The 20,273-nt window shown below is 41.3% G+C and overlaps 1 protein-coding gene across 4 annotated transcripts in view; it reads left to right on the top strand.

Annotated features, from left to right (window-relative positions):
- UTRN (utrophin) overlaps positions 1-20,273 on the top strand; it is a 363,103-nt gene that overhangs the window by 50,037 nt on the left and 292,793 nt on the right. For all 4 annotated transcript variants that reach the window (XM_027631971.1, XM_027631965.1, XM_027631979.1 and 1 more), the window contains one exon: positions 6,618-6,679. In XM_027631971.1, coding sequence (XP_027487772.1) covers positions 6,618-6,679 — 62 coding nt within the window. The remainder of the gene's footprint in view (positions 1-6,617; positions 6,680-20,273) is intronic.

The raw sequence follows: 20,273 nt of genomic DNA, 5'->3' as shown, positions 1-20,273 counted from the left end.
CTGCTTCCTTCTGGTATTTAGATGGGCTTTTTGTGCAGGTGGCTCCTCTGTTATGCAGAAGATTATGCTAGATGATCACAGTGATCCCTCTGACCTTATATCCTGTGAATCACCTCCACAAGTGCAAGTGAGCCTAATAACAGTTCTAATTTGGGCAGAGAAAAAAGAGCAGATGGATAACACTAACTTGTGGAAAGTGATTCAGTTTTCCTTGTAACTGCTTAGAAATTAAAAAGTGTAATCTGTGCTTGTAACAAAACTAACTGTAGTAAAGCTAGTGTGTGATTTTTGTGTTCATAAATTTATTCTATCTCTTTCTCAAGTGCCTTACTGTTTGTGTGCTTAGAAACATCTTAATTGCCAGATTTTGGGCAGGAGTTACCTGCCTCTCCTCTCTCTCTCTCCTCTCCTCCCTGCCATAGCGGTTGGGATTTCAGGGAGATGACAATGGCATTGTCCTTTTCTTGTGGGTGAAGTTTAACCTTTGATATCTATGGGGCACATGTCCAATCCACTGTCTATCATCACAGAGGTATTTATGATCCCCTCATTTCAGGTGGTTTTGGTTTTGTGTGGTTTCTCTTCCCCCAGTGTACTTGCTGATAGCTGAAACCCTTTGTTTTAACCAAAGATTTTGACAGAAAATTTTTCAGGCTCTAACCTTGGTAGGTGATCGTGGGCAGTTTGTGAAATATGTGCTCAAATGTATTTATATTGTATGTGGAAGCTTCACAGGGCTGTCTTGCACTGGCAGCTGATGCTGCTTGGTTTGACCTGGAGTTAGAGAACCTTTGCAAGCTGTTGGAGTGAAATGTGGGGTTGCTGGGCCCTATTGGCCTTCTGGAGCAGCCCTGTGTAGGTGTTGGGACACTGCCTCCAACTCCTGGATTTGCGTTGTCATCGCGTGAAAACAGCAGGGTAACTGACTGACCAGTGTGGGCCGTCAGGCTCAGTGTGTGGTGTCACAGCATTATTTTGGTCTCCTGAGAGCTTCTAGTTATCTCTCCTTTGCTTTTAATCATCATTCCAATGCGCTGAGACCGGCAGTGTGGCGTGTTAGGTTGCTTTCGTTGGGAGGTATGTAAACAGCTATTTTAATATTCCTTCAGCTGTGAGGATGCCTTCCTCTAACTTATCAGTTGCTGGGGGATTTTTTTGTTTTGAAGTAAATACAATTTAGCTTAGACTCAGGGCACATTTCAGTGTGCTCAGAACCAGAGTGTGGTCCTCATTACTTGTTTGTGTTGTTTTGGTTTTGGTGGTGTCTGCTGTTGGGAAACACCAGGGAGTGAGGTCCAGGGGTCTTTTTAGCTTTCTTGGTTGTTTTTTTTTTTTTTTTTTTTTTTTTTGTAATGGGTCTATTTCACAGTTTGTTCTATACAGAGAATTCATAATTTGGGAAGCTGCATTTTGTGTGGCATTTGCTGTAGGCTGGCATTGTTACTTTTTTAACTAGAGACACTATTAAGATAACTATGGCTTGCCCAATTGCTGAAGTTTGGAGAGAGAAGGAATGAGGGGAAACTTTGTGTGCAACACTGATCGCAGAATTTAAGACTGCAGTGCAAAGGTGAAAGTTTACAAGGAAATTACTTGTTGCTGGAGCTCTTTGGCGTTGCAAGAGAAGAGGGAATCTACAGAACTATCTTTAACTTTTGTTTTCTGTTTCTCCCCCCCCCCCCCCCCCAAAAAAAAAAAAGCCTAACCCAATGCAAAACTGCAGGGCTGCTGATAAAGATTGTTTTGTGTTGATGAAGTCAGGGACCAGTAGTCCCAATGAGCATCAGAGTTCTGTGAGCTCAGTGGTCACAAACTCTGGTGCTTTGTGTCTTGCTTGGCTTTTTGCCTCTTGCTATCAGGGATAAAAGCCACACTGGTTTCCATCCTCAAATTTTAGATACTTATTTTGTGTCTTTTGATAGGTGGATTAGTCTGAGGGAGTTTGGCAAAAATATAGTCGCTTTCAAATGCTTTTTCTGTCCAGAAATACAAGCCTTTATCCCTCTTTTTGTTACTGTTGGCAGGTTTGCATGTGTGCTAGTCCTGGGTGGGACAGTATCTACAACAGATACTCCTGATTACCTGAAGACATAGGCAAAGGGATGATTCTAACTTCATTACATTCCAAGTGTCTTAATTGAAACCCACAGGCTAATTCCTTCTTTTGTTTCTAAATTCCTTTGCTGAAAACCTAAATAATGAGGTGGGGAAGACAAATTTAAGTCTTAAAATGTGAGATGACCCTTTTTAACCTGTGCTGGAGTGGTTGGGAAACTTCTGCACTTTATTTGCCAATCTAGTCTGTATGCTTCTCCAGGGCATTTTCATTATAGTGCTGTTCTGCCAGCTGTTTTGAGTGTGATAACTTTTGTCTTTCGAAAGCTAAATAACACTGCTCTGTCATGTAAGCATATTGTACATTTTGGGGAAATAAGAAAACTGTCTCTCAATATGAAAAAAAAGTTGAGTAAAGGACAAACCATAATGCAGTGAGGCTTTTGTTTTTACCTCTACTTTTAGATCACTTAGATTCCTTTTTGCTTGCAAATGTGATATTCACAAGGCAATAGATTAGACTTGAACTGTGTTTTCAAGGTGCCCCAAATGAAATTAAGGGACAATGTTGTGGGTGGAAGAGGTATGTAAGGCTGCAGAAGCGGCTGTTGGGGGCGACTGAATGCCAGAACGCAGACCGGGCATCTGATCGCAAGAGCTGGTTGTTTTGAGTGTACTCCAGTTGCGGGGACATGCATCATGTTGTATAACAGAAGAAGGCTTCAGCAAACAAGCATCCGGGATAGGAAGCTTTCCTTCTCTCCCTTGTCATCACAAGAGTTTCATTTTGTGTGTGTATGTTTAGGTTTGTTTTTATTTCCTCTTAAAGGAACAAACTGTCCTGACATTGTCCATTACAAGTCCATTAAGTGACCGGAGGGCAGGCAGAACCATGTTGGCCAGAGGAAACAGTCAGTAGGTAATGAAGTAGAATTTGGCCCTGTGTCAGTCCTTGGCTTTTATTGTCAGGCTGTGGCAGTGTGAAAGGAAACAAATGTTTTAGCAACTTGGTGAATTTGTTTCTCACTGGGCTGTAACTTGCTGACATTTTTAATGTCCTGTGTGAGAAGTTGACTGGCTGGAGTACTGTGTGTTTTGCTGAATGGTGATATTGGTTTTTTTTCACTGAGTGTTGGTAATTTGTTATCTGAATCATAATGTCAGCCTCCAGGGGTTAGTTTGACAGACTCATAGGAATCTAAAGAAAATTACTTTTGAGGGATAAAATAACTTGTCATTGTTATTAGCAAAGCACCAGCATTTCAGTTGCAATTTTTTTTGCAGGGATTTATAGCAGAAAGCTCAACACAACCCTAGCTATAATGGCCAATTACAAAAATCCTAATTTCAGAGGCTTTTATAAAGCAAACATGAAAACAGAGCCTGACTGGGCAAGTGTTCTCTGTGTGTTTTATAACTGACCAGGACAGTTTGGGAAAATGGGAATTGTGGGGATTCTGATTCTTTGCTTAACTGAAATAGAAATGATACTCTAATACTGAAGAGGTAGTTGGGGTATATGCATTCATATTCTTTCTTTCACCAAGTCTTTCATCATGACTAAGTAGTTTGTGTTTATTGGATAAGTTTCTTGATGGGGTTTTTTCCTTCCCCTTCCTAAGAAACTGTCTTTTTGAAAAGAGAGAAAAGAGGCTGGATTTGTAGTAAATGCACCATGGTAATGCAGTACACAGAGCAAGAGCACTTACATGAACTGGACCTGAGGTGTTGGGGGAGCAGGTGTAGGAGCAAGGCCCGCTCATGTTGTCTTGGGGGTTAAAGCTGGTGTAATGCTGAAAAGAGCTGTTGCCTTCTGCTGTGAGTGTGTTCACGAAGGGATTGACCCTTCCAAGAGTTGGGTGTGTAGAGCTCCTACAGCACAGGATTTATAAATCCTTAACCCTTTTCATAACCGTTCCTTTTACACAGTCATACAACTACTTTTGGCCTCTGTGTTTTGCCTTTATTGCATTAAGGAGTAATACTGTTAAAAGAATGTGAGACCTCCACCTTTGATGTTACTCTTTGTTCTCACTGAAGCTTAAGGAAGGAAAAAGTAGCCTTAGGGAGATATCCTGGTACTACATAGGTGTGTACTTGGAAGTGTTGACAGAAAAGGGACAGACAGAGGTTACTGAATGATATTTAAAAGGGAGACGTATGTTTAAATCTCAATACATTCAGTACAAATAGTATTTGCAATTAATGGAAACTGAAAACATTATCAAGAGTTGGACAGAGTCTGGGATTGAGTTTTGTACAAAGCTAGATTTTTGGTCCAACAGTGGCAGTTAATGATCTAGTCCATTTCTGTCTCTTTAAAGAAAAAAGAAACCCCAAACTTGTAGGGGAAAAAAATAGAGTAAATATGTTCATATGTGTATTTGGAATTTTCGTCTTGACCCTGTCAGTCTCCTGTGAGATGGATAGTTAGGATCTACTGGAAAGTTATTTTGTTCTGTCTTTGATACAAGGGGCTCTATTTCACTGAGGGAAGACAGCAGGGTTATTGAGATCTCTTAGGTAATTATATTCACCCAGAACAACACTTTGAGTTTCAACCACCTGTTTTAAGAATGGCCTGCAGTGTGTGCAAAATAGCTATCTTGAAGCTCTTTCAGAAAAATCGTTTTCTGCATTGGTCTATCTTTAATGCCTGGTTGAGCTTGAGGTATGACTCAGGAGTCGGCTCTGTTGGGTCAGCTTTAGCTGCCAAAGAAGAGAGGCATAGAAGGGTGAAACAAGGGCTGCTGGCTGACGTACGCCCTTTGACATGCCCTAAGCAAGTTTTTCAGCTGTAGCCTAAAAGGAGCTCAAACCCGAGGTTTTATTCTAGATTTTTATGGACAATTTCATAAAGCTCAGGTCTGTCAACTGTCATTTCCTACCAGTGTGACTTCTCTTGTCTGAACTGAGCTGTAGCTGCTATTCTTTGTTCATGCAAATTAAGTAGAAAACACCTGATAATTGTTTTCACAGCTTTATGGCTAGATATATTAGACATGAATACATGAATAGCATGAGTTTCAGATGCATGTTAGGCCAGAAATGAGAGAATTTGAAGTCATCTAAGAAATCTTCTGGTTGTATTCTGTGATTTTTTTTTTTAATTTTTTTTTAAACTTTTTTTAAAAAATCTGGATTTTGTAGGTAAAACGTCAATGTATAAATCTCAACTTCTGTTGAAGTGTATTATCTTTAAAGTGGTGCCTTTTAATCATAATCATTGCTTCAGAGTGCATAAATTTTCATGAAGTAGAATGTTTGAGTGTCAGCTTTTTCTCTGGCTTCACCCTAGTGCAGGGACAGTTAGTCTGAACACCATGGCAGTGTGCTGCCTTGTGGTGTGGAGCTTGGAAAAATTGATACCAGCTGCCACCAAGAGGTTCTGCAAGAGAGCATTCCAGGAAGCAGTGTATGTCTCTCTAGACTGGTCTACCAAAAACTGGTGGAGCCTTGAAGGTCTCTTGGAGACTATGATCTGAGTTGCAGCTGTGAAACTGAATTTGCTTGGTAGAAGGCACTGCCTGTCTTGGCTGTGGTTTTGGATTTGGAGTTTGAAGCCTTTGAAGGCTGCATCTATTTTTGTTCTTGGCTGCAGCAAGCAGAAGTAAAAATCCATAGTGGATGAACTTCCTTTCCCTGGTCAGGTTGTCAGCAGCTAAGTCATTGTCATTTAAGTGCAGGTGCATAATCTCACCTTTAGCAGTGCTCAGTGCAATTTACCCAAGATGTGTCCTGTGATATGGACAGAGCTCTGCTGGAGGTGACTCATCCTGGTTTAGTGGGACAGACTCTGTAAAATTGCGGGTTACTCCTAAATGGCTTCTTTGAACAACCTGGGAAGCTACCTTCTCTCTGCACAGCTGGAGGCCACTGCTCCTCCCTCTGCTTTGAACTGCAGGACTTGTCCTTCCTCTTTTCCTGCTGGGTCCTTCTGACTGTCTCCCAGATCCTAGGTGTTGGTACTTTGGTGTCACACCAGTAGGGGTGTCTGAAAGTGAAGGCTGCTGAGCCCTTCTCACACGTTAACTGAACTTTTCTGTGACTGATCACTGACATGGTTCTGAACCCAGGTGCAAAGCCAGGCTGAGGGTGGATGAGGCTGCAAGTGCTTCAAGGGTGGTTCCAGCAGCTCAGCTACCACTGGGCTGTGTGCTGAAGGAGGCTGTTATCTGCATCAGAAGCTTGAATAAGGGCCTTACCATCTTTTGGAGTAATGCATCTAGGGAAAAAGGTGTTGACAAAGTCTCTTAATTAAAAGCCCATGGTTTCATAGGTTGCTTTTCACCAGATGAGAAGCTTGTGAATTTATGCACCTCCTGCCTGGGAGGTGAGGTGAGGCTGATTCTAATGCAAAGGAGCTGCTGTGGTTGCTAGCAAGGGCAAAACATTTGTGTGACTCTGCAAGTACCAGTGTCTTGTAGAAGTTCGAACAGCTTTATTGACAGATTAGGCAGAAAATCCTTCAGGATAGTGCTTGGTATGACCTGTTTTGAACAATCTAGGATTAAGAAGAATGCATTTTCACTCATTGTTTTCTTCTTATTCTCTTTCTTCAGATGAACACAATGATGTACAGAAAAAGACCTTTACAAAATGGATAAATGCTCGGTTTTCCAAGGTAATGTTGATTTGGAAGTACTGCTTTATTTTGTTTGATTCACTTTTTAGAACAGTATTGCTCTTTTTAGAATACTCCTATTAAAATGTGTCAATGTGTAATGAAAATAGGTAAAATACTGTAATGTTTGTTCTCTCAGCTTCCCCATGCACATAAATGTTTGATACTATGTCGTAAGAAAAAACAAAAGATTCTGTTTCTTAATATGTTAGAATAGTTCTTTGCATGAACATGTCTGGTTTTTTTCCTCTCCATACAGTACATATCTACATGCAGTTTCCTTAATCACTGTGTGTACTCTGTGTTGCTGAGTCAGCTTTACTCACTCTGCAAACCTCCAGTTGAAGCCACCTGGTCTTGCTACTGCAGTCTTGACTGTGAAATTTTGTGTAATTACTTGCTCATTTTGAATTTTCCTTGGCTCTCATGCTCTATGTTTCTTGTTTGAATTTTCTTTATTGATTTGAAACTTACCGAGGATCTTTTGTGCTTTAGGATGAGAAAGGAAGTGATGTTTGCTTTGGGATGATATTTAAAGCCTGCTTTTTATACTGTTCTGCTGGTAGGGAAAAATGACACTTTGCCCAGGAGCACAGTTGCTATGGGAAGTTTTTCTGCTTCATAGTTTGAATGTGTGAAGGAACATGGGATATTATTAAGGAAAACTCATGTTTTTTTTTCTATCCAGCATGGTGCTGCAAGTGAGATAACTACTAGTTTGCATGCTGTTAACAAAAGGGGTCATGCATGTGAAATGCCAAAAGCAGATATAAACATAGAAGGAAGGGTGTATGTGTCTGGGATTGGTTTGTTTTTCTTTACAAATAAAGCAATGGCAGTGCTTTATCAGTGAATGATTGCCTCTGGAGCACTGCCCTTCTGAAGTTCCTGATCAGCAATGTAAGGCATTTTTACTGTCCTTTCCTTCCTGTGCAACAGGACTCTGGGCAATGCACGGATTATGGCCTTGGTTGATTCACTTTGGCTTAGGTTTGTTTTGATTGAAATCTGATATCCTGCACTCCTCATCCAATGCATTCTTGGCTACTTTGCTCTTCAGGGAAGGAGTGCGTATGGGTAACTGGTTTCTCTACATTCGACTTTTGACTGCTGCCCAGAGGAAAGGTGGTCCTGCAGGAGGAACACTAGGCAGGGCAGGATCACATAAGGAGAGAAAATGTGGTGAGAAAGAAAGGCTTGTTTATAGAGACATATCCTGGCATAAAGATGGCGTGACTATGGAAAGGAAAGTGATACTGAGAATGTGCTAGGTGACTTGTTAGTATGTGCTGTGGAAGTTGTACTGAAGTAGGTAAAATTGTTTTGTCTTTGTTTGTACACCTATGGATATATTTTATAGTGTCTTTGCCTTTTGTACCATCCATATTCAGACACATCCTGTTTAGCTCCTGGATTTCCCTGACACAGGGTATGGTCGTTGGATTTGAAGGCACTCTGTAACTTGGTAACTCTGTACCTTCATGGCCCATTAAACCAACTGAAGCTATGAAAGCCATGCTAAAAAGACTCCTATAAAAGGACATACTCCTGACATCCAATTCAAACTTAAGCATGGCTACTTTGCCATGACAAGACACAGGTTTATGAAAATTGGCATGTTCAAATTGCTGGTGTTAAATAGAAATCTCATGTATGAAAGTCTAGTTTCAACTGTACCTTGAAGATGTAAAGGTACTGATTTTAGTTCTGTTGAAGTTTTTGTATTTACCAAGTCAGTTGGGTTGATTAAAATTCCTTTTCTGTGAACTAGATTAATTCAGCTGCTTAGTAGGATAGAGAGATCTTAGAGGCTAGGTAAATGAAGTCTGACTTACATTGCAGAAAACAAAATGGTAACTGAGCTATTTTGTGTGGAATTGCAGATCTCACTCCAAGAATTTTACTTGTCCTTCCGTGTTAATTATGTTGTCCTTGCCCTTCATTTAGACACACAAATAAAAAGTAATCCACTGAGCCTCTGTAAACTATTTTGACATACAAAAATCCTAGAATTGCAATCGCATAATGCTAAATTTGATTTAAATCAATTCAGTAGGGTTTTACAAGGGATCCAGAAAGAGAGCAGTGCCTTTCCCTTCTCTCATCAGAGAATAGGTAGGTAAGCAAAACACCTAAAGTATCTCAAGTGTGCTGTGAGGTGCCTATATGTGCTTCGGGACTCTATTCAGTGAGATGAGTTCTTGCTGTAGTTTGCAATACAGTAACTTGTGTTTGTGCTCTTCATTTAAACTGTGCTAGAACAATGCATTCTATTTGCATATATTGTTTGAAATGAAGGCACAAACATTTAAAGCGAATTGAGTCTTAAGGTCAATAAATGTACTCAGCCAAGGCTCAATACTCGGTGTAGAAATATTTACCTTAGCAGAGCTGTGCACACTACAACTCACAAGCCTGTGATGGTTACATAGTGAGGATTTTTTTTTTTAAATTAAAAGGAATAAAAATTGTTAGATAAGTAGTCTGTTACTTCCCTCAGTAGGGAAGTTGAAGTTTGCATTCAAATATTGATGCAGAACATTTCAGCATACGTTCATAAAACCATGTGATGTTTTTATTTATTGTATTTTTTCCCATTACTCTGTCCAGTCTAATTTCAAGAGTCAGATTTAGGTGTTTCCCTGTGGTATAGCCTCACCAATTAGGTCATTTAGTTGTGTGGATAGCTAATGTATGCTCTTCATACTCTGTAAAATTTTCTGTGCCTTTATCCCTTTATATATTAATCTTCATTAATACTTAGCAGTTCGTATGTATTAATGGTTATATTGTCAGAACACCTTTTTGCAATGCAAGAGTACTATCTTGTCAGAGTGGTTTACAGCGACTCTGTATAAATAATAAAGAGCATAAAGGTAAATATCAGAAGTGGCTACTAATTTTGAATGCTCGACCTGAGCCACTGGCTAAATTGTCCCAGAGGATTTGGCATTTCTGTCATATTTTGATATAAAACAGAGTTCTTGAGTCGTACGAAGGGATTCAGAGCATTCATTTCTTCTGCAAACTCAAGCAAATCATCTAAAATATCTAGCTGGTTTTTAGATGGAGCTTGATCAGCATAGAAAAGGGACTTCAAGAAGATGTCTGTGTCAGCAAGGACTGGACTTAATGATCTAAGGAAGTCTCTTAGTCTGGCACACAGTTAGTGATTGCACATAAAATTGCTTTAAATGATTCTGATTAGACACAGGGGAATTCTTGGCTAAAAGTAGAGTTTGAATTCAAGTACACAGGATAATTTAGTGCTTCTTTAACCATTTGTTACTTGTTTCACATAGCTAAAGGGAGAGTGAACAGAGATTTTATTATCAACCCTAGTTTTTCAAATGTCTGAATAGTTTCAGTCTGTATCTGTTTGCACATTATATCAGCAGGCCTGGGACTCTTAGTTACATCTCTCAGATCTGACTCTTCAGCTCATAACTACATAGCATCATGGCTGGATACTCACACTTGCAACTCTAGATGGTTTCTAGAAACTTGATAGGCATGTTGAGGAATTCAGGAGTCTTGTGTCCCACTTTAGAACTCTGCAAGGGCAATTTTTTTTTCTGCCCTGCTTTCATTCTTTACTCCTACTTTCTGACCCTGTTTTTGGTTTGTGGGTTGGTTTCTTTTTTTTCCTCTTTTTCTCCCCCTCCTTTCACTTACTATTACACCCTCTTGTGTCAGAAAGCTTGCCTGCCTAGCAATCGTGGGAAATCTGGAGCTCTGATTGCTCTGTTTATTTCATTCCCACTTCTGCCTTTGTCACTTAGTTCCTTTCCCAGCAAGACCCAGTTTTTCTTTTTAAAGCTACAGACCTTTTCTGTTTGTCCTTCCTTTCCCCTTTACAGGATTTGATGCTTGTGTGGTCAGTCCTATTTTTGCATCTCCATTTTCTCAGCAGTACTAACCTTGCCCTCTCTTTTCCTCTTTGCAGGATTCAGTCTTTGCTTGATTTCGTTTTCCCATTTTCCAAGGTGATACTTTTCAAAGTTTGCCTTCAGATCATTTCCTTTCCTCTTCTGCTATTCCTGAACTTGGCAGATGTAACACAGAGTCATCACAAGAAACATGATGCCCTAACTCTTAATTTAGACCCACAGAGTCAGGTCTGTCACAGCCTGTCGGAGCTTAGTGCTGTCACTCACTGGAGTCAGTTCACAGATCAGCATGGGCAAACTGTTTTCCCCAAAGAATTGTTTCTTCATTATGTTTGTGAAGTTTTTTCCACGGGGATGGCAAAAAAGCTTTATTTCTAGGAAGGTTCCGTTCTGCAAAAAGAACATAAAACCCCAGAGATGTTTGCGGTGTTCAGTGAAAATGACGCTGGATTTCCCTGCCCCTCAGTTAAAAGTCTTGGGTAAGGATAACTGTTAAATGGAGCCAGCTGGGGCATTGCTCCAAGATGTCAGGAACTGTATTCTAAGCCCTTGCATGCCTGGGTGCTGGGCCTCCCTTCTCTTTCTGTGATGTGCTCCCATCTCTTCCCAGTCCAAGCTCTAAATTTCATTCTTCTTATATAAAGCAGCCTCATACAGTCTTACTAGAGCATTTGCAGTGTTCTTGCTGCATGTATTTCCATGATTCTGTTCCTCCAGGTCCTGTGCTAGGGCCCTGACTGCTTTGACCAGCGGACAGGGCTTAAAGCCAGGAAGTGCCAGTGTGGATGAATCCAGACATCCCATGCTTTTACAGTATCTTAAACTCTCTCCTGCTTTGTGGTCTTCCAAAAACGCTTCAGGTCAGGGTTAAATGGGAAGGAAAAATCTGAAAGCATTTTTGGAGCAGACTCCATGCTTCATGGCTGAGCTCTAGGTTAGCCTGGGAGAAGGCAAATGTTCATTGCTGGGCCTCCTGTGCATTGCCTCTCCTGTGCTCTGGTATGTCCCCTCCCCTGGAAAGACACTGAATAAAGATAAGATAGGGCAGTAGGAGAACTGATGAGTTGTACTGGGAGTGCTTTCGGTTGCTGTGGCTTTATATGAATGTTAAAACTGAAACAGTCCCTCCCTCATTATAGCAGGTAATTTTGTTAACTGCAAAATCTTGTCTAACTTTCTGGAGGTGTGCTGAATAGATGTTTTCCACCATTTTTACTCCTTAATTTTCTCCTTTTCTCTAAGGGTTGTTTTCTCATAATAGTAAATGTCAGACCCAATACTCGTGAAGACGTTTTGCTGCTCCACTGCTGACTCTTAGCAAATGTGATAAATCTTTTTAAAGACAAAGTCATACCTATCCAAGATAATTAATTTCGCATGACCCAAGATACTTGATGCCAAAGACATTTCAGAAGTGATTTTCTGGGGGGAAAGGAGAATTATGGAATTCAATGTATTAGTCATACAAAAAAAGAGATCAAAAAGATTGATTAGGCAATTTTATTTGTCCAAGGAGACATCATCTAAGATGGTCTGCAGTCCTTTCTCCTGTACAGATTTTGTGGTGCAAACAAGGAAATACTTGACAACAGGCAAAATATTGCCTAGTCTAATTGCTCCTGATGTTTTTCACTGCTGAACTAAACTGTAAAGTGTAACTTCACTCAAAGATAGTCAAAGCTTAAAAATAACAACCTGGGTGGAAAAGAGGAACAACCTGGATGGAAAAGAACTAGTATTTGTATTATGAGCTGGCCTTGAAAAATCCCATTTTTAGTCTACTTTTTTTCTTAACTGGATTACTTGGTCTCTCTCTGTAGGAGGCCAAACAGGATATGAACTAACCAAGAAGTGGGAAAATAAATTTTTTCTTCTCTAATCGGTTATGAGTTTTGGTAAGGATGACTACTTTCTAGAATAAAAGCAATAATACATAGCAGTTCATGATCTCTCCCAGAGTTAGCCACAGAATGAGAATTGCCAGTTTTCTGCCCTCCTCTCAACTGCTGCTGTCTTCTGCTTTAAGAGCAGAGTAGGGGCAGCATCTTCCTTGCTGGACTTCGAAGCTTGGTATAGTGATCTGGACTGTAATTACTGCTGACTTTGGTTAGTGCTCTGGGTTTGGGGTAGAGTTTGAATCTGATTTGTGGGCTTGGTTACTATCCCAGTTGTTGGAGTGTTTGTGTGACCTTCTCAGGCACTAGAGCTGAACCTGTTAGAGGCACTGAAGCAAATCTATACCTTTACCTGTTAATTGCTAATGAGAACAATAGTCAATCTGGTCAGCAGGATTTTTTTTTTTTTTAAAGGAACCAAATTATAATCTAGATTGAAAAATATAAATAAAAGGATAACCTTCCAATCCTATGGGAGAAATAACTGACCGTCCTAGTATGGTCCTAGCTGCTCCTGCTGATGGTAATACATAATGAGACTTAATTGCAAGCTGAGGTCAGTACTGTTACATTAAATGTGTTATAATAATGTAAACTTATGTAAATGTATTTAGTAAATACACTGGGGAGAAAAAAAAACCAACACAGCATTGCTGATGCCTTGTGGTTGTTTTGCTCACTTGCTATGTCTAATATTTGCATTGATATGTTTACCCTCCATCATGTTATCAGTCACGTCTTTTAGGTGTTCTGTGGATTGAACTATCTTTAGCTTTTTAGCTTTGCTGCTCCTTAAACTCATGTCTGTCACCTAGCAGAATCAAAATTTCCAGCATATCTCAGTAATCAGTCTTACTTCTCCCTGACACCCCGTTAGTCTAGGGTTTTAAATAACTATTCAGTTGCTTGTAACTATTTTATTTTTAAGCACCAGTAGTGATGTTTAATTTGGTCTATAAGGTGTTTTCCTCTTATGATCGTAACTTTTTTTTTACTTGGTATTTGAATTAATTGCTTTGGTACTAGTGTCTTGTAGAGATGCCATTACTCCTTAGGCATATTCAGCATGGAGTAGAGCACACTCAGTGGAATGTATGTCACAGCATAGCTAGTATTTATCTATGCTGTCCTGTAACTCTTGCCTGTCAGTGAAAGGAGAATGGAAAAAAAAGGATCACATTTTAATAAAGATATGTCTGTAAACAAAGACTATGGTCTTAAATTAGAAATTGGCAAGATTATTTGTTGACATAGTTGTTTACTTTTTGCAGTGACCTTTTTGCTTTCTGATTTATTTCCCATGTTGAGTTCCCATGTACTGGCCTCATGATGTAGAAGCACTTGACATGTTTCTTACTCTGTTTTGGTCATGATAAAGTGTAATTCTTACTCCTTGTGTTGTTTAACCAAGTAGGACATTGCCATTAATTCCCTGTGAATGTACTTGAACATTGGCGAATAGTTTGTGTTCTAGTTTAAGAGTCCAGCCTGTTCAATATTTACCTCTTCTTGAGAAAAAGAGGAAAGGGTTCTTTGCAACTCTACTACTATTTTGACCTATTTACTGGGCATCTTAATAGATGTTAAAAATAGTCATATGCAGGTTAAAAACAATTAACTAGAGACACCTCTGAAATTCTATGAAATGACATTTGAAGATCAGAAGAATCTGATGGAAAATCAATATGTACTGCTTCCCATGTCTTTTCAGGGTATTTTGGTGTTTCTGAGGTGGCAGATGATATAAATGGCAACTAGGGCTTTTTCCAGCACTGATGTGAGCAGCTGGAACTCATCTGCTGCATTCTCTCTGTGGCTGGTGGAGGTTGTATGTGTGGTTTTATGAAATGTGTTACTTTCCTGGTGACAGCCAGTGTGCATTGCTGTGAAACTGAGAGAACCTTTCATCCTGGTTTTAATATTGTCACTAGGAGGTCTGAATCAGTATCACTGAGGAGGATGTGAAATAGAGGCGGCTTATCTCTTGCTCCCAAATATATTTGACATTCATTTATTGGAAAGGTTAGGTTAATGATGTACTTTCAATAATTATTGATTTAAAGCCCATGTAAATTATCTGCTGTAAGTAATTAAAATATAAGGAAACTGCATGTTTCTAGTTAAACAAGACATTAAAACTTCTTTAATGATTGCCTTTGCATGTCATGTTCAGGAACAATATACAAAGAACATGAATAGCTGATGTTTTAAAAAAACAAGGCTTGTTTTACTGAGAATTTGTGACTCCCTTTTTCTCTATAACTTGCCTCAGTTTGATACAGTTCCTCATTGGTAATAAAGGGATAATTAAGAATATTCTACTGTAGAATATATTCAAGAACAATTGCTGCCTTGCAGCTGTGTGTGGCTTTAGTAGAACAAACTGTAAATGCTGATGGCTGGTCTTTTTACTATCAGCAGCATTGGATGACTCTTAAAAAATCTGATCTGGATTTTGTTTATATCTTCCTCCATTTCCTGGGAACAATTTCTGACAAGGAGAAGGAATGATTTTTGCATATTGGCTGGCCTGGATGACCCTTCTTTGTGAGTAATTCTAGATGCACACAAGGAAGTGTGAGTCACCCTCTTAAACCTGATCCAGGTAGTGGGGCTGAAAGATGGCCAAGGGGTATGTGAGGGCTGCTGCTGCTGTGAGGAGATCACTGTGTGTGGTATCTCCTTCCCAAATAGTGCTGGTATCTTGCTGGAACATGAAAAGCTGATGCCTGAGGTGACTGGTCTTGCCGCATATGGCTAGCATCTGGTCTCCACCTGAAAGGTCATTAATAAACCATTGCTGCCTTGTGAGATGAATCAACAGAAAAAGTGATTTCTGCTGTGGATAACTAGCAAAAGTTCTTTGTCTCTTCTCTCTCTTACTCATGTTAGCACAAAAGCTGGCACCAAAATATTTGTTGAAATAAATGTGATGTGGTGGATTGGATCTGGTTCTGATCCTTTGTGTCTGCCCTGTGGTGCATAACAAATGTGTCACCATGCAAAGTTCAGAGAAGCGCAAGCAGGCCTAGCCCCAGCTTACATGTGGTTTTATTTCGTTACTTTCCTTTCTGTTACTCTGCCTTCCTTTCCCTTTCCTCTTTCCCTTTCTTATTCCCTCTTCCTCTTTCCCTTATGCCACCCCTGTTAAATGAATCCACTCCTTTCCTGCTATCAGTGCCAATATAAAGCATTGAGGAACCAACACGGCCTCTTTCTAAGTTATGTCTGTTAATTGTGTTCTTTTGTGTGTTTTATCAAGCCCTTGTGTCTATTACAGTAACTGTGTGCAGCTCTGCTGGAAAAACCTACTTGAGCAGGGGCAGGGATTGGCCAGTGTTTTGTGTGGTGTTTTTTTTTTTTTTGCTGTCGCAGCAAACATAAGCAAAACTGAGAAAAACTACCTTCTGTTAAGTGATAGAAATGTTCAGTGCGGAGGATGTGTTTTACACCCTGAACTGCTACAACTCTTCGGGTATGTGGTGTGTCCCTGCCTGTCCTTTATACTATCTTTGTAGTATAAACTGGACTCTGTTTTGTCTTTGAGAAAGGACCCATTATCTGCCTTGTATTTGTACAGTGCTTAGCACAATGTAGGCTGCTCCTTAAGTGCTTACCAACAGAACCGTGACTAGCCATTTGCCCTTGTGAAGCACTTGGTATGATTTGTCACTGTCACTAAGACAAATACTTAAATTTCTTGATTCATTATGCTCAGTGATGGACTGCTTCTCCTTGCAGGATACTGGCAGGGGCTGAACTACTTGGTACTTGTGTAGTCTTTAAGTATCTAGAAAGTTAATAAAATGTCAGTTCTGAAAAGAAGTTTAGATTGTCTTAGTGTACTGCATACCAGGCAGGACTCTACAGAGAGGAAGAAATACATGTGCTTTTGACATACTGCAGATTGTATATTTATTTGTGTGTGTGTGTGTATCTTGTGTACAGACTTCATTTTTCAGAAGGCCAGATGGCTTTCTGGGAGTTAGGAGTGAGCAGTAGGGGTATGGGCAGGGATGGTGAGGGAAGCAATCTGCAGAGCCCCATGCCTTACTCTGTAGGGTGTGAGAGGACTTCTGCCTTCCCCCAGAGCCCAGGCTCTTGCTGCAGCACAGGAGACTGCCCCAGCACAAAGTTGGTCCCAGGGCTGTCTGCTTCACAACAGTGCTGTCTCCATGGAACAAGTGTCCCTATGTGGGAGTCAGGGTAGTGGGTCAGAGCTGGGGTTCAGTGGGCTCCTGGCCCCTGGTTTGAATTAAGCTCCCTGACTGGAAGCACAGGTTTGGCCTTAGTGGCTGTGTATTGTAGTTCCCAGATTGCCACAGCAGCCTGCCCCAGTAGACTTGGTGCTGGGCCCTATGTGTGAAGTGATGGGGGTCTACGTGTGTTTTATCACAAGGAGATGGTGGTGATGCCAGCAACCTGGCCTGGCTCATGCCTAGCACAGAAGGGCCAGGCATGAAGATCGTATCTGTTTTGTCAGCATTGCCCCAGAGCTTTTCCTTGCCTTCTCTTGAGAAATGGATGTATGGGACTATCTCCTGGGCTGCCATTTAAAGAAATTGTCTTCCCACACCTTTCTATGCTTAATAAACTTTGTAAGTCATACAGCTGTCAGAAGCTGGGATCTGTAACTGTTATGTCTGGAAAAAGAAAGTAGAAGATTTTTTCTGGAGCACAGTGGGTTGCTGTCAACTGCATCCCAAGAAAGTGGGCCAGCATCCAGCTACACTAGACGATAAAGCAGTGATGTTTTTGACTGCAGACCACTTGACTCTCACAGCAGATCCCACATGAAAATGTGTGTTTAGGTGTGAGGAAAAAGCATGGGTGGGAGGAGGTAGTGTGAGCAGAGCAGGATGCAGTGCCTGTGCGGTCTCTGCTCCCATTGCAACATCAGCTGACTGTCAGGGTTGGCTTATTGCCCTGATGGGACAGCTGAGGCTGCCTGGGTGGCAGCTGCCACCAGGTGTCTGCATGTGCTTCACGTGGGTGTGGGAAGCTGGAGGAGCTGGTTTCCAGCCTTCCTGATGGGTGTACTGCTGTGGAGGGTGGGGATGGGCTTGGTGGGGTGAGTGCTGTAGCATGTTCTTAGCAAACTTGAGTCACCTTGCATTTTGGAAATGCTTCCTGTGGGCTGATTTCCTGGGGTGCATCAGGAAAAGCATCACTAACTGGTCACAGGAGGGGATTGTCCTGCTCTGATCTGCACTTATGTGGCATCACCTTGAGTATTGTGTGCAGTTTTAAGCACCACAATATAAGAGAGATATCAAGAGAGCACCTGAAGAAGGGAGATGAAGATCATAGAATATGCTGAGTTGGAAGGGACTCATGAGGATCATCAAGTCTAACCCTTAGCCCTGCACAGGACCACCGCCAAGAGTCATACCATATGCTTCCCCTCAAGGCCATCCAAGGGAGGGCGACAGAGATGGTGAAGGGCCTTGAGGGGAAATTGTATGAGGAGTGGCTGAGGTCACTTGGTCTGTTCAGGCTGGAGAAGAGGAGACTGAGGGGAGACCTCATTGCAGTCTACAACTTCCTGGTGAGGGGAAGAGGAGGGACAGGCACTGATCTCTTCTCTGTGGTGACCAGTGACAGAACCTGAGGAAATGGCCTGAAGTTATGTCAGGGGAGGTTTAGGTTGGATATTAGAAAGAGGCTCTTCACCCAGAGGGTGGTTGGTCACTGGAACAGGCTCCCCAGGGCAGTGGTCACAGCACCAAGCCTGTCTGAGTTTAAGAAGCATTTTGATGATACTCTCAGGCTCATGGTGTGACTCTTGGGAATGGTCCTGTGAAGGGCTAAGGGTTGGACTCGATGATCCTTGTGGGTCCCTTCCTACTGAGCATAGTCTGTGAAATGCGGAGGCTTTACATGTTGTTGTGTCTCTGTTTTGAGGATAGCAGATACTTTAATAAACCAGGAAGGAGTAGCTTAGATTGCAGAAATAATTAAATACTCTTCTGCTGACTTTAAACTGGCAGCAAAACATGATGCTCTGATGGCCAGTGAAATGGAGAAGTCATCCTCTTGAGAAAGCAAATCTGAATTATTTCCACTGTCACAGCAGGATGCATTGCATGGGACCGGAACATACCATGACCTGTTGAAATGAATGACTGAAAGCAGGAAGTCGTTCAACTTGTTTTTGTGCATGTGAAGTGAGGGGATGCAAACAAAGAAAGAAGGCTGTATGCTCTCTATACCCTTGTTGCAACAAATTTATTGCGGATATATAGTTATAGCATTCTCAATTTTAGTGTTATACGTGTGTGTAGTTCTAATTTTACAAAATTATAATTAATTGTATAAAGACCTTCCATCCATAGGGCCTCTGACAGTGTCTCCCACAACATAACTTATCACTCAGTTGGAGAGATATGGATTTGATGAATGGACTGTTAGGTGAATAAGGAATTGGCTATACAGTTGTATCTGAAGACTTGCAGTCAACTGTTAAATGTCCAAATGGAGATCAGTAACAGGTGCTGTCCCTCAGGGGTCCATGTGATGTGTAGTGTTCAATATTATCAATGGCATGCAGTGGGTTTAAACTACCCTCAGAAAGTTTGCAGATGACACCACGCTGAGTAAGTGCAGTTGATTCACAGGTGGGAATGGATGCCATCCAGAAGGACCTCCAGGGTAGAGAAGTGGGCCAGTATGAATCTCAGGAAGTTCAATAGGGCCAAGTACATGATCCTGTCCAGCAACTGCATCAGGGCATTCTCCAATATCAGTACAGACTGGGAGATGGATGAATTAAGAGCAACCCTCTGGAGAAAAATTGGACATGAACTGCCAGAGAACCAACTACGTCCTGGGCTTCATAAAAAGAAGTGTGACCAGGTCAATGGAGATGATTCTTCTCCTCTACCCTGGAGAGACCCACACTTCAATGGCTAACAAGTTGTTAGGTTTTGGTTTTTTTTTTACTTTCTCAGTGAGTGTTTGAGTCTTACTGCATACAGTGAGACCTCTGGTAACTCCTACTGTCTGCTTTTCTGGTCACATGAACAGTTTCCTCGTGCCTTTAGCAACCTACTTTTAGTGTCATCGATGTGGTGATGCAAACCAAATGTAGACTAAATTTTTCTGGTGTCTGAGGTAATTGCATTGTGGATCATCTCCTCCTGTATTACCCCATAAACTATAGAAGAGGCTTCTCCTCATCTACGCTTAGGTTATCCTGTTCTCTGGCTCATAGAATTGCAGAGTGGTTAAGGTTGGATGGGACCCTTGGAGATCATCTAGTCCAGCCTCCCTGCTCAAAAGGGTTCCCTAGAGCATGTTACTCAGGATTGCACCCAAACATTTTTTGAATATCAGCAGTGAGGAAGACCTCACAACCTCTCTGGGCGATCTGTTCTAGTGTGCAGTCACCTACACAGTAAAGTTCTTAATTAATGTTTAGATGGAACTTCCTCTTGGAAGTTCCAAGAGGCTCCATCATCTTGGTGCTCTTCCTTCAGATACTTATATACATTGATAAGGTTTCAGTCACCTCTTCTTGAGGCTGAACAGGCCCACCTCCCTGAGCCTTTCTTTGTTAGAGCGATTATCTACTCCATTTGTCACCAGCTTTGTCATCTGTCGCTGGAGCTGCTCCAGGATCTCCACATCTCTTTTGTATTAAGGAGTCCAGAACGGGACACAGCATTTCAGATGTGGCCTTATCAGGGTTGAAGAGAGGGGCAGGATCACCTCCCTCAACCTGCTGGCAATGCCCTTCCTAATGGACCCCAGGATACCATTGGCCTTCTTGGCCACAAGGACACACTGCTGTCTCATGGACAGCTTGTT

Source organism: Corapipo altera, unplaced genomic scaffold, assembly GCF_003945725.1.
Source record: "Corapipo altera isolate COAL_440 unplaced genomic scaffold, ASM394572v1 2b, whole genome shotgun sequence".
Lineage (NCBI taxonomy): Eukaryota > Metazoa > Chordata > Aves > Passeriformes > Pipridae > Corapipo > Corapipo altera.
The sequence above is the reverse complement of the archived record's forward strand: the minus strand, read 5'-3'. Positions and strand labels throughout refer to the sequence as shown.